Source organism: Poecilia reticulata, chromosome 20 (assembly GCF_904066995.2).
Source record: "Poecilia reticulata chromosome 20, P_reticulata-male-v2, whole genome shotgun sequence".
NCBI lineage: Eukaryota > Metazoa > Chordata > Actinopteri > Cyprinodontiformes > Poeciliidae > Poecilia > Poecilia reticulata.
In genome coordinates, this window is record NC_088849.1 from 19158466 (window position 1) to 19171598 (window position 13133).

General features: G+C 41.9%; 1 protein-coding gene across 1 annotated transcript; it reads left to right on the plus strand.

Moving 5' to 3' along the window:
* Nucleotides 1-1501: 1501 nt before the first annotated feature.
* LOC103456844 (uncharacterized) lies at nt 1502-12746 on the plus strand. Its single transcript, XM_008396656.3, has 11 exons — nt 1502-1843; nt 2880-3112; nt 3602-4144; nt 4912-5079; nt 5312-5572; nt 6691-6767; nt 6856-6962; nt 7052-7195; nt 7875-8006; nt 10196-10465; nt 10852-12746. The coding sequence occupies exons 2-11, from the start codon at nt 2982-2984 to the stop codon at nt 11059-11061; spliced, it is 2043 nt and encodes a 680-aa protein (XP_008394878.1). The 5' UTR covers nt 1502-1843; nt 2880-2981; the 3' UTR covers nt 11062-12746.
* Nucleotides 12747-13133: the final 387 nt, after the last annotated feature.

The following is a 13133-nucleotide window of genomic DNA, read 5'->3' on the forward strand; positions in this document are numbered from 1 at the left end:
CAATTTAACAAAAAATAAATAAAAGTCTTCAAAAAGAATAAATCAGAGCTACTTTAACATACTTCCATCATGAAAGGTGGTAAGATATACTTTTACACTATACTTTATATACTTTTATACACTATACTTTATATACTTATATACTTTTGTCCACTCTATCAAACATCTCCTGGCATGTCTTGGTGATATTAAATCTTGGTTGGCCTTGAACTTTTTAAATTGTAATGAAAACAAAACAGAGGTGATTGTGTTTGGACCCAGTGGCTCCTCTGAGTCCTCCTCTGTTGACCTTGGACCTTTGGAGGTATATTTTAAACATATTACGGACCTTGGTTTTAAGGTGGACAGTGATTTTAAATTGGACAGCCAAATCAGAGCCGTGGTTAAGTCCAGCTTTTATCATTTAAGGCGATTGGCATCAGTGAAATCTTTTCTTTCCAGGCAACATTTTGAAACAGTGATCCACGCTTTTATCTCGACTCGACTGGATTACTGTAACGCACTTTATCTGGGAGTCAGTCAGTCGCTGCTCTCACGTCTGCAGCTGGTTCAGAATGCAGCTGCTAGACTTTTGACAGGAACTCGGAAGAGGGAGCATGTGACCCCTGTCCTGGCCTCACTTCACTGGCTGCCTGTATATTTTAGGATTCATTTTAAAATTCTTTTGTTTGTTTTTAAATCACTGCATAATCTTGCCCCGGCTTACCTCTCTGAGCTTCTTCACCCCTACGTACCCTATCGGTCTCTCAGGTCAGCAGATCAGCTGCTCTTGGAGGTACCAAGATCCAGGAGGAAGCTCAGAGGGGACAGGGCTTTCTCTGTCATAGGTCCTAAGTTATGGAATGACTTGCCTTTGCAGGTCAGAGAGGCCCCTTCACTGTCCACTTTTAAAGTTCGTCTTAAAACCCATTTATTTTACTTGGCTTTTAACTCCTGCGGGATCTAGTTTTAGAGTGTATGTTTTTGTTTTTAAACTGTAAGAGTTTTTATTTATTTATTTTTTTATTATGCTGTGTTTTAATGTACAGCACTTTGTATCAGCTGTGGTTGTTTTAAAGTGCTTTATAAATAAAGTTGGTATGGTATGGTATGGTACACATTTGATTTTTGTCTCACATTAGAAAAAAGCAAAAACAATATTTGAACTTATTCATAATGCATTAATGTTTTTCTTCTGGATACTGCATACAATAAATTATCTTCCTTTTCATGGTGAATAAACAAATGGCAGATTTCTTATCAGAACAGAATAAATTATGAGAACTGTCATTGAACACTAAATTTGTGCTGAACAGACAATATTTGAAATACAGTGTGCTTTAGAAAACGTTCGTGAATGTAGTGGAGATTGCTCATGACACAGTGAGAGGATGGCAGATACTCTTCCCCGGTGACACATAAAGGAAGCTACCAAAAGCAGAAACTAAAAACGTAAGGGACTGCTTTTGCTTGTTTTGTTATACGACTTCCAAATCCACACCTATCAGATCGTTCAGTTCAACGAGCCGACGCAAAGATCCGGCTCGTCGCGAGCGGCGCATCACAAGAGCCATGACCTGCTGCTCCGGCTAAGCTAAGGGATCATCGTGAGCAGATGTTCCGTTCAAAATACGGGGAATACGGATGTTTTCAGAAATGTTCCGTGTTGACGGACGGTGACACGCTGGAAAGGAGAACTACCCACTGTGGCAGCTGCGGTTTAAACGAGCTGCTGTCACTCGTGTTTGTGTTTTAAGTTCACAGCAGCTAGCTGGCTAACTCCGCTCAGTAAAAGTGAAACAAGAACTGGAGCTTCATGCTTTTGAGGGCTTGGAGTTTATATCTCCAGTTGAACAAAAACAAGGTAAGTTCACCTATAATTACTGTAGTTTTCCAACACAGGTAGATGCTGTTAAGTTTGCCTTGCTTGTGACTATGCATGCTACTTCCTTGGGTTGATATTAACAATGAGGCGTAGCTTTATCTTAATTCGTGAACATAAACAAGAATCTGAGGAATTTGTTGACTGATTCGAGTTGTCTCATCCAGCTGTAGGTGCTAAAATCGCTTTTGTGTCTTGAACTTGGATTTTAATCATCAATTTAAATATCTAGACGTCAATAGTGAAGAATATTGACAAGATTTGTTTAATGCAAGTGTGGTTTTTGAAGGCTCAAGGATATGACTGTGTGGGCCATGAGTCAAACGTCAGGAAATCTGATAAGATTAGTTGTGCAAATACTCATAGAAATGCTATTTTGGTTGTTCAAGCTCCTTTTAGGTTGTGTGATTTCTATGACGGCAATGTTCCTCAGTTTATCTGGGAATAAACTTAAAGAACGGGGACTTGTTTGTGTCCGCAGGTAATTTTTAATTTGTGCAGACAGCAGTTGCATGTGGAGTACCCCCAGGTTCAATGCTGGGACACTTCCTGTTTAATATCTTCATGATGAAGGCATGTGTCAAAATGTAATGTTCCTGTATTGTGTTTTATGGTGTAAAGCACTTTGAACTGCTGAAACAAGCTGTACAAATAAACTTGACTTGAGAAGAATCTTGGCAGCAACAGCGGCTGAGTCACACACAGTTGGGTGCGTTTTAAAGTGAGTTTATATCTAAAAATAATAATTCACATCAGTGTTCCTCGGTACCCATTCTGTCCTGCATGCTTTAGGTGTTTCCTTTCTGCAACACCTGGCCCAACTTGTCAGTAACAGGTTCCTGCCGCCTGCTGAGGAAGTAATGCAATCATGTGACTCATGTGGCCTGAAGAAGATGCATCTAAAACATGCGTGCTTTCACGTTGAATAATCTGGAACTTCTGAATCAGAGCAGCGTCGGGCTGCATGAATTGATCCATCTCATTCTCCTGTCGCTGACGCTTCATGTTTTGCTTGTAGGCGTCTCCACATTCACCAGGCAGCACCATGGGTTCGTCCTGAGACCCCGATCTCCTCCGCCATGGACTCCTAAAACTCCGGGTCTGCCTGCCCCCCGAGCAGATGGGGAACTGTTGTTGTTTTGGAGCAGAACGTCCCTGCGGCAGCATGGAGGAACGAAGCGGTTTGCTGAAAGACGACTCGAAGGCCTCGGGTGCTGGTGCTTGTGGTCCAGAAAACGGCGAAGAGACGAGGTGAGAGTCGGCTTCTTCTCGCTTCTGTTTTGTTTGCTTAGTGAATTCTTAGTGAATAAATCTATAAAACATGGCTGGTCTGGGAGCAGAGAGAACATAGTTATGAAAGCAAGAGATTTCAGATTTGGCCAACTTCAGGGGAACCAGGCAAATTTCCCCTTGTGGTATCCGTGGGACGGGCTGCATCAACAAATAACTTTTAAATCCCGTTAGAGGCTGCAAACGGGGCCGGGGGAACTTCCACCTGTCCTTTAAGGGTTTGTCAGCAACAAACAGTCGCGTCATTTCATGAATTGGTGACAAATGTCAAGAAATGATCATTAAAAAGTGGCTGCAGTGATCAAAGGTTTCCTGCTTCCTCTCCACCTCCAGATTCGGGAGAATCCTCCGAGCTTTCTCTCATGCTGCTCATTTATTTGTGCTTTTCTGGAGGTCTCAGGGGTGGTGTTGCGTTCTGGGGCTCCGCTCATTCTGTGTTATGTCTTGCAGTGTTGAGGAAACCAAGGAGGAGCCACCGAACACACTCAGAGAACCCGACGCCACTCAGGGAAATGGACATTTACAAACTGAAGGCCTTCAGGAGGCCAACACTTCGCCAAGCAACGACGGCACTGCCGGCACGCAACTTGAGGAACAGAAAGATGCCGCTGCAGATCAACGCACTTTAAATCCGACGCCGCAAAACATCTCTGCGCCTGACGCCCAGGAAGCTTTGGCCGCCGCCGCCGCCGAAGAGCCGAAAACAGAAAAACAAAGTCTAACCGCAGGGCAGGAGAACGTCTCGGATCCCGTCTCGCCAGAACCCGAATCTGCCCTTCCAGAAAACCTCCCCCCTCCTGAGTCAAACAGGCCAACAGAGGACAACACGGCGAGCGCTTCTCACGCCGGTCCCGGAGGAGACGCTGCCATCGGTGCCGAGGCCAAACCTTCGGAGGAGTTCACACGAAATAATGAGGCGTTATCAGAGCCAAGCGCTCCGGAGGCGTCCACCTCTGCGGTCAGCCAGGAGACAAACACGGACGCTGCCAGCTGGTAGGTTAACATGGGAACGTCGTTTAGTCCATGTTTGTATTTTAAACCTTTTGTTCAGGACGGAATCAGTAACCGGATCTGGTTTCTGCTGGTTTTCACACACTGAGCTTTCAGATATTATGTTACAAAAGTGAAGTGAAAGGAAAACGTCAATAATTCAATTAATCGCAAACTAAATTAATTTCTGTTTGGGCAACAATTGTTAGAGATGCTTCCCTTTAATATAGCTGAAAATATAGTATTTTTGCTTCACAAATGTTTGCAGCATTTTCTTTTCAACAAAAGTCCAAACTGGCACTTTTTCCCTGTTTTTCCTGTCTAAGCTGCATGATTAATTTTTTTTTCAAATGCAATTTTGGTTCCTGTGTCTTCATATACCATTTCAATTATTGCTGTTTCAGTTGTTTTGTTTGTTTATTTTGGATATTATAAATATTTTCCAGTTCCAGAGTCAAATGTTCTTTAGAAACTATTTTTTATTATTTTTTTTATCTGTGGGAGGATATATTTGGATTATTATGCTATTATATTTAAATTTTAGGTAAACTGCTGTGAGGATAAAGACTTGACTCCATATGAGAGCTGAAATAAGCATCTATATATGTACTTCCATAGTTTACCAGTTCTTTCATTGCATAATATTTGCGTTTTGCTGTCCCAAGTTCACTGCTGCTTTAATGATTAATGGCCTCAATCATATCTATAAGTAGATTAAGTTCACCTGATGTTTAGTCGTTCAGCACAAATGTTTGTCTTTCTGCGTGCAGCTCTGCGGAGTGCAACGTCGATCCTGTGGACCCAAAAAGCCATGTTATCTCTCAGCCTCCAGCGTCTGGACCGGAGCCCGCAGGAGTCGGCCCAACTCAGGAGAATCTGGACTCCGTCGGCTCAGACACGACGCCAGATGCCGCATCTGCAGCAGAGGCCAAGGACAGGTCAGCAGGTTCACGCTTTGTTGAATGAAAACAGAAGACATGTTTACATAAACCCTTGTGTGTTTTTTTAATTAATTCTTCTGCCACAAGGGGGAGCAAGAAACCACTTAGACATCTTTTCCTTGCAGCATTTGCAGGAAAACTACATGCATGCAGCTTTCTATCGCCTCAACTTTTGATTAAAGTGCAGCACATAACGTACAGAGAATATAAATGTGGATTCTCTCTGCAGCTTACAGTCGAATCAGGAAGAAAACAGAGACCCTGAGGGTTTGAGTCCTGCAGAGGAAACTGTGGAGGGAACTGGAGAAAATGTTGCTGAAGAGGAGAATGAGGATGAAGAAAAGAAACAGGACAAGGTGGAGGACGGTTTAATCCAGACGGAGGATCTTCCGGTTGAGAAACAGCCTGCGATCCAGGAGCAACTTGGAACCTCAGACGTCCAGGCCGACGTTGAGCCTGAAGCAGGAGAGGAAGACGGTCTGGATGACAGGTCTGTGAAAATCGTTCTGGGTCTCAAATGGATTCAGGGTTCAGTTCCTGCCTTGCAAAAAGTGTTCAGATTGTCCCGTTACAACCTCAGACTTCAGTGTGTTTTATAGACCAACACAAGGACATCTGAATCTTGTACTCTACCCCTCTGGGTCAGTGCTGTGAGGATTCAACTTTGTGTTATCTGTAATTACAGCTGCAGGTCGGCCTCCAGCTTTTCTTACTGAGCTTCATTTCTTTCTCATAAATAACTGAAGCTCAGTCAGATCGGATGGGTTGCATCTGCGAGCAGTGATACTGATATCCTAATTGGATTTGGGTCTAAACTTTGACTGGGCCGTTACAACACTTGGATCTGAATCATGTCTCAACATTTTGCCAGGTTTTCACCTGCATTTAGCTTCATCCTTCTTCAGATTAACTTTGAGCAGCTTCTCTGTCTCTGCTGAAGAAAACGCATATTTTCGTAGTTTTAGCTTCACCTGGTTCTAATTCTGTCAAAAAAAATCTCCTAGTAAGTACCTTTTGCTACCCAATTATTAATCGGTTAATCCAAAAAATAATCAACAGATTAGGAGTATTGATAAGTCAGACAGGAAGGGAAGAGCTCATTGTTTTTTTATTCTACAAATAATCAGTCATACACTAAAGGTCACTGCATTTAGGCAATAAAATGTTTGATCTTTTAGTTTTAAAAAATGAATTTAATCATTTGGTTTTTTTAAAGTGGTTGAATGAAAAATCTTTTTATTACAAATTTGATTAAACTTCAGAACAATTTCTTTCTAAAATAATTATAAGTTTCAAGCCTGATTAGGAGACATATAAAGAGTTGCTTGCTCACTATTTTGTGTTGGTTAGATCAAATACAATGAGGTCATTGGTTGAAATGAGAGAAAATGTGGAATAGTTCGAGAACATGAGGCTTTGTGACAGCAGTGGCGCCGGTTCTGTTTATTTTTAGCATTTAGTTAATACTCCATGTTCTCTACAACAGCATCGGCTGCAGAGATAAAACCTTCCTTCCACCAGTGTTGGAAACAGCTCCAACTATATATTTATTGGTTCAGTTTTGCTGAAATAAACCGTAAAAATGACTAAATGCTTGTTTCCCTTTAGCGAGGAAGACTTGTACCGCGGAGAAGAGGAGCTGTCTGCAGTGAGTCACAAACCACGGCACCCGTCTGACTCAGAAAGTAAATGTTCTCAGTTTATGCTTTATGCCTTTACGTCCTCAAATCGATGCAGAAACATCTAAATGACGTCCCCCTGGTTTCCTCCCAGGTTTGAAGGCTCAGGACAGTTGCAGTTTGTCTCCGGCCGTGGACATCCTGTCTTACAGCGAGAGGGAATGGAAAGGAAACACTGCCAAAAGCGCTCTCATCAGAAAAGTTGGTGGCTTTGCAAGAAGCGTTCCACGTTGCTGGTGGCAGGGTTTTGTCTGTCAACGTCTGAGGGGCTTCCTGTGGTTGTGCTGCAGGGGTACAAAGAGATGTCTGCCAAGTTCAGCCGCCTGAGGAGAGTCAGAGGGGACAACTACTGCGCCCTGAGAGCCACCTTGTTCCAGGTGCTGTCCCAGAGCGACCTGGTGCCTCAGTGGCTGCAAGACGACACAGTTCTAACGGTAAAGGTTCACATCTTTAAACATTTATTAAAGTATTCTTTACATTTAGGAGATTATGTTTCCTTACTCCGGTTTCCTCCCACAGTCCAAAAACATGACTGTCAGGTTAATTGGCCTCTCCAAATTGCCCCTAGGTGTGAGTGTGTGAGTGTGCATGGTTGTTTGTCCTGTGTGTCTCTGTGTTGCCCTGCGACAGACTGGCGACCTGTCCAGGGTGACCCCGCCTCTCGCCCGGTACGCTAGCTGGAGATTACGTTTTGGATATCCGTCTCACAACAGTTTGCTGGAAATTTGACCCATTCCTTTGTTTTTCTCGCTCACACCTTTTCAGATGTGCTCACATGTAATGAGAACAGGGCTCTGTGATGCACTGCAAAAATACAAAATTATACCAAGTATTTCTGGTGTAGCGTCTCATGAAAATATCTTAGTTTTGCCTTATTTCAAGTGGACTAACTCAAAAAAAGAAATATGAGCTTGATTTCAGTAACTCTTTATTATTATTTTTTATTTAAAAAGTGATCAAAGTGAAATGTCACAATGTCTCGTTCCACTGGCAGATTGTTTCACTTTTCCTGGATTTAAAATCAAAACAGTTTTACGAACAACATTTTGAGGCACTGAACACTGACCGTTTTAACTTTCTGTGGGATTTTTTTGTTGTTGTTGTCGTTTACAGCTGCCCAAGCAACTCGAGGCGCAGGAAGGGCTGATCAGCCAGTGGCGATTTCCTGGGCAGCACGCGCCCGGAGACGGCAGCGGAGATCCCACTGAGCGGCTGAAGGGCTACATGGAGCTGCTCCGGAAAACGGTACCGACTGCAAATCAGCTCGGAGGAAACGCCAGTAAAACCCTGAGCTTTTGGAGTCCACCATCGACTCCAGGGTGTTAATCATTACCTCCACAGCTTGGTTTGATTTCTGCCTTGCGTTAAAGGGAGGCTGCTTCTGAAGGTGTTTCTTAACAGGATGGGAACTCCTGAAGGTAGTCTCAAAGTCACGTCTCTGTTGTAATGTCATAGTTTAGCTTATCTAAGTGGGGAAAATGAACACAATGTGCTTCACTAAATGAAATGTTGTTGATTGAAGCTAAAGGATGTGCTGTTATATAACTGATGGTCATTACTTAATCCGACACATCCAGGAACTTAATACGGCGTCTAAATCAGTAACTGATGAAAGAAGACAGGAGCAAAGATTCAGCTCTTCTTCTCTCTGCATTTCTTGAAGAACTAAAGAAACTGAGTCAGATTGCAGGTTAAAGACAAATGTTTCCACGCCTGTTTTAATTTGCACTCGGATGCATATAAAAGAACAATTCTAACATCACCATTTGCAGCTGTAATTTGTGTTTTAGTTATTTTTCATCACCCTGAGGTATTTTAATTGGGTCAGACCTCCGTTATTAAATAAAAACTTTCCATCTTGTAGTCTTTTTAAAGTGTTTCAGAGACGGTTTTTCATTAAGACAGTAAAATAAGCAGCTCCATGCCTGCTGCCGGATTGCAGCAAATTTGGGACACCGGCTTTTCATGATGTTCTTTGCATTCTCCAAATCAGCATTTCACTTCTTCTTTCTGAGCCCCCCAACCAAAACGTTACATCTGCATTTGCACATTGTTTACAACAAACTACAAACTGTAGAATTGAAACATGGACATTTATACACTTCTGCCATCAGTTTCAATTATTGCCCCTTCCAGTTGCAGCTTCATGAGCAGCTGGTTGTGCCTTTTCCTTCTCCTCCTTATCGTTTTGAGAGCCTAACACATACAGTTTGCTATTAAAGTGGCTTTGTGGAAAACTTCCAAGCTATCCCTCGCCTCCCAGCTACCAGCCTATGAGCAATTTGGAGGTGTGTGTGCATTTTTGTGTGAGTTATTGTTTGCTTCACCTGCTTAGTGAGATTTTTGTGGTCAGGCTGACCCCCACGTAAACCAATTCGCCAAAAGCGTTGCAGTAAATTCCTTGGAGTCACAGCAGGTCAGTGTGGGCGGGATGAGGTCAGAAACCTGGAATGAATCCAGTGAAGCCGGTCCTGCTTCAGAGTCTTAGACTAATTAATTCTAGTGTTGCTGCCCCCAGAGGGTAGTTGACCCGGATAAACTACCAGTACTTAGCCAGACTCCTCCTCACAGCATCCAGTAACCAGTTAATGTTAAACCTGCACATCATTTGATTCAGCAGTAGAAACATAGTTCCCACATTTATGCTTTTATTTTGATTAGCGATTTACTGATTTTGTAGATTATTTAGCTAATTAGTAGTTTTTTTATCATTTCTTTTACTCTCGTAAAGCACTTAGTATTTTTTTATTTATTTCTGAAATTACTTTGTAAGTAAAATGATTTGCTAATTATCAAGATCTAATAAATTTCATTTTCTATTTACTTTGATACCAAAATCAGCTGTTGCTTAAAATTTATATGAAGTTTATAAATTCTATAAATCAATAAGAAAAATGTCATTTATTGTGAAATCTAATTAAGGGAATAAATCATTTCAAATGAGTAGAAATGCAATTATTATTGTTGTCGATGATAACATTAATATTTAAATCATTTATACTTCTAAACAGTATGTATAAAAATAATTTATGTAAAATTGTTTTACATTATTTGTTTAACGTAAAACAATTTTTTTTTATTAAGCATTAACGCGTAATCAATTTTGTCTATTTTAACATATAAATAATTAAAAATTTGTTTTATTTGGAGTGAAAATATGTGAATAAGTAAGTGAATGGGGTTAAATTACTGAAAAAATGAAGTTTCAGTATTTTAAAATAAATTTATATGCATTGTATATAAAATTTAAATATTGGGTAACTTTGTTTCAATTTAAAGGTAAAAAAAAAAACTGACCTGGGAGATTTTTTAAAAACTAAAATAAAGTGGGTTTTTTTTCCTCTTTATTTTAAAATATAGTAAATATATTTATAGATGCACAGAGAAGCAAATGAAACACTTGATCACAGAGTAAATTCCTGATTCCTGTCCAGTGGCAGGCGGCTGCCGAGCGTCCCGGCTCTGCGGAGCGGCAGCGGCTCTGCGAGCGGCTGTTCCAGGGCGAGGAGGAGGAGCTGGGGATGCTGGAGGCGCTGAAGCTGCTGATGCTGGGCAGGGCGGCGGAGCTGCACGGCCGCATGCAGGCCGGTCAGGACGTCCCTCTCTTCTGCTGGCTGCTGTTCGCGCGGGACTCGTCCGGCTGCCCGCGCTCCTTCCTCTCCAACCACCTCAGGCATGTGGGCCTCAGCGCCGGGCTGGAGCAGGTACAGCCGACGCCCTCCGCTCTCTGGGTTTGTGTGTTGAGCAACAAATAAAGAGATCCTGGGACTTTTTGAATACATTTGAATAAAACCTGCGCTGCAAACAAAAGCGCCGTTCATGGCTGTGCGTTGGAACAGGAGGAGGGTTTTTCATAAACTGTGTTCGGTGAAACATGCCGGTGCTTGAGTCGTGGTTTTAGTTGTTGTGGATGTAATTATTTGCAACACATGAATGAAAGCTTTTCCAGCTGCACCGCTCCACCCAGCTGGTTTTTAATCAGCTGGGTGGAGGGTGCAGCTCCACCCAGCTGATTAAAAACCGTTTGATTCGTCTCTCCAACGTCTTTTGGACTTCTGTCAAACGATTTGTTTTTGTCCTTCGTGTGCAGGTGGAGATGTTCCTGCTCGGCTACGCCCTGCAGCACACCATTCAGGTTTACAGACTGTACAAGGCCAACACAGAGGAGTTCGTCACCTTCTACCCGGACGACCACCGGGACGACTGGCCGTCCGTGTGCCTCGTCACGGAGGACGACCGCCATTACAACGTGCCGGTCGCTGAAGCTGCTGAGCCCGGCGAGGAGCTGACCGCCAGCTGATTGACGCCGCAGGAAGCCCACCTGCTGTGCAAACGCCCCTCAGGTCTATCAGAGTGGCACGTTTATGCCAACTCCAGGTGGAATGCTGGGATATATGCGTCCTGGCTTCTGTCCAAAAAGTCTCAGATTCTCCACTGTGTATGTTTACTAAACCAAGGCTGGTCGGCTGTTAGTTTGTCTCAAAAGAAGAACAGATCAGCGTTAAATAAGCCGGGCTGGGCGAATGATTTAGTCGAGTTAGTGCCATCGTAACATTCCTTTTATTTTTGCCATAATCTTTATTTTTTTGTGCCATAAAGGTTTTTTTCTTTTAGTGTAATGATGGCAAACAAAAGAACCTGAATCACATTGAACATTCATGTCATGAATGACTCTGTGTTTTAGTTCTGCAAGAAAACAGTTTATAATTAATTAATTATTAATGTAGGAAGGGAAATGATTAATTCAGTGACTTTTGTTTTGTTTTGTTTGTGGGTCAGACCAGTTTACCGATGAGCATCTGGGGGGAAAATATGATTATTTTATTACCTTTGAATACTTTTGGTTTCTATTGGGGGTTTTTTGTGTCAAATTTCCAGATTTCTCAATTAATTTCTTTAAACACATTAATAAATAGAAAACTTCATAATGAAATTTCTGCAGATGTTTCAACAGAGACCAGGCTGCAAAATATGAAACCATGGATGGATGAATGGGATGGAAGGACGCCTGGTTAATGAGTGAATGGATGGACGAATCAAATAATGGATGGATGAATGAATGAATGGTCAATCAGTGGCTGGATGAGTCAGTAAATTAAAGAATGGATGTCAGTGGAAGAATGTGACTAAATTATTAGGACAGGGAATAAAGTGTAAAAAAAAAAACTCTTTGTTTTCTACTCTCCTCCATCCTCTCCACTCCTGGAGGTTTTCTTTCCTCTTTCGTCTGAGCCAAGGTGACGCCGAAGCATATATCCCAAAATGTAACCACCTCCTGTTTCAACGTGGTGATTTGAGACCCTGTACGAGATGTTTTGTCCCCAAACGCTCTTGTATGCACTGTACTGTAAGAACTTTGTTTTCTACTTTGGTATTTGTACACATTCAGTTTTCTTGGATCATCTCGGTTCCACCCAGATCAGTTTGCTGGCTAGGAAAACTGTTGAGATAAAAAAAATATATATATATCATATTTACACTGGATTATTTTATGTTTTATTTATTGTTTTGATGGTGGAAAAAAAAGTATTTTCATTTGGTGTGAAGGTTAATTTAAGACGGCTGAATTAGTCAATGAAGAGTTTACTGATTGATCAAGTTGAACAGGATCAGAAGACTCGGAGGATTAACGGCAGCCTCCATGTCAGAAGTGTGATTTCTAACTGTTGTGTGTTTTGTGTGTGTCAAACTCAGTGAGTAACATTTTGCCTTTAACCAAGCTGAAGGAAGGAAACATACCGATGTTGCTGCAAAAGAAAAACAAAAACTGGCAAATGCTTCAACCACCAGCCACAGGATTTAAGTAAAACAAAAAAAAAGGCTTGCTTGGTCCTCCATGTTGCCTTAGAAACGATGCACAATGTGAATGAATGTTGGTCATTTGTGTCGAGTCTAAAACTTGTCCGATTTATTATGCCGTGTGCAGGACTGATCTTGCACTGTCAGTTTTTATTGGCATTGAAATAAATGGAACATTTTGGAAAACGTTTTGGCCCGTTTTCTGTTCATGTTGACAAAGTTTGCAACACGGTGGATGTGGCGCCGGGATAGAGCTCATGATGGAGGCCTCAGTCATCAACGCTGCCATCACAGGTTCAAGTCCCAACCTGTTGACCTTTACCACACGTCTTCGCACTTGGTCATTTCCGTTTCAAATAAAAGGCCAGTTAATAAAACACAAAAAAAAGTACTCTTGGTTGAGCAGCAGGCTCTACTGATGCTTTTCAAAGATTATCTAAGCTTTTCCGGCAAAAAATGTGAACATATTTTGCATAGCCCATAGACATATTCTAACATGTTTAAGGGTGCAAAATAGGTCACTTTTAAACTTTGTTTCATGTTTATTCAGACATTTTGGTCAGATCCATCTCA

Bases quoted from the DNA above. Each gene is read 5' to 3' on its own strand.
- LOC103456844 (XM_008396656.3), top strand. From the start codon at position 2,982: ATGGGGAACTGTTGTTGTTTTGGAGCAGAACGTCCCTGCGGCAGCATG. The intron at 6,768-6,855 runs GTAAATGTTCTC...GTTTCCTCCCAG, and splicing joins GCACCCGTCTGACTCAGAAA to GTTTGAAGGCTCAGGACAGT. The intron at 10,466-10,851 runs GTACAGCCGACG...CTTCGTGTGCAG, and splicing joins TCAGCGCCGGGCTGGAGCAG to GTGGAGATGTTCCTGCTCGG.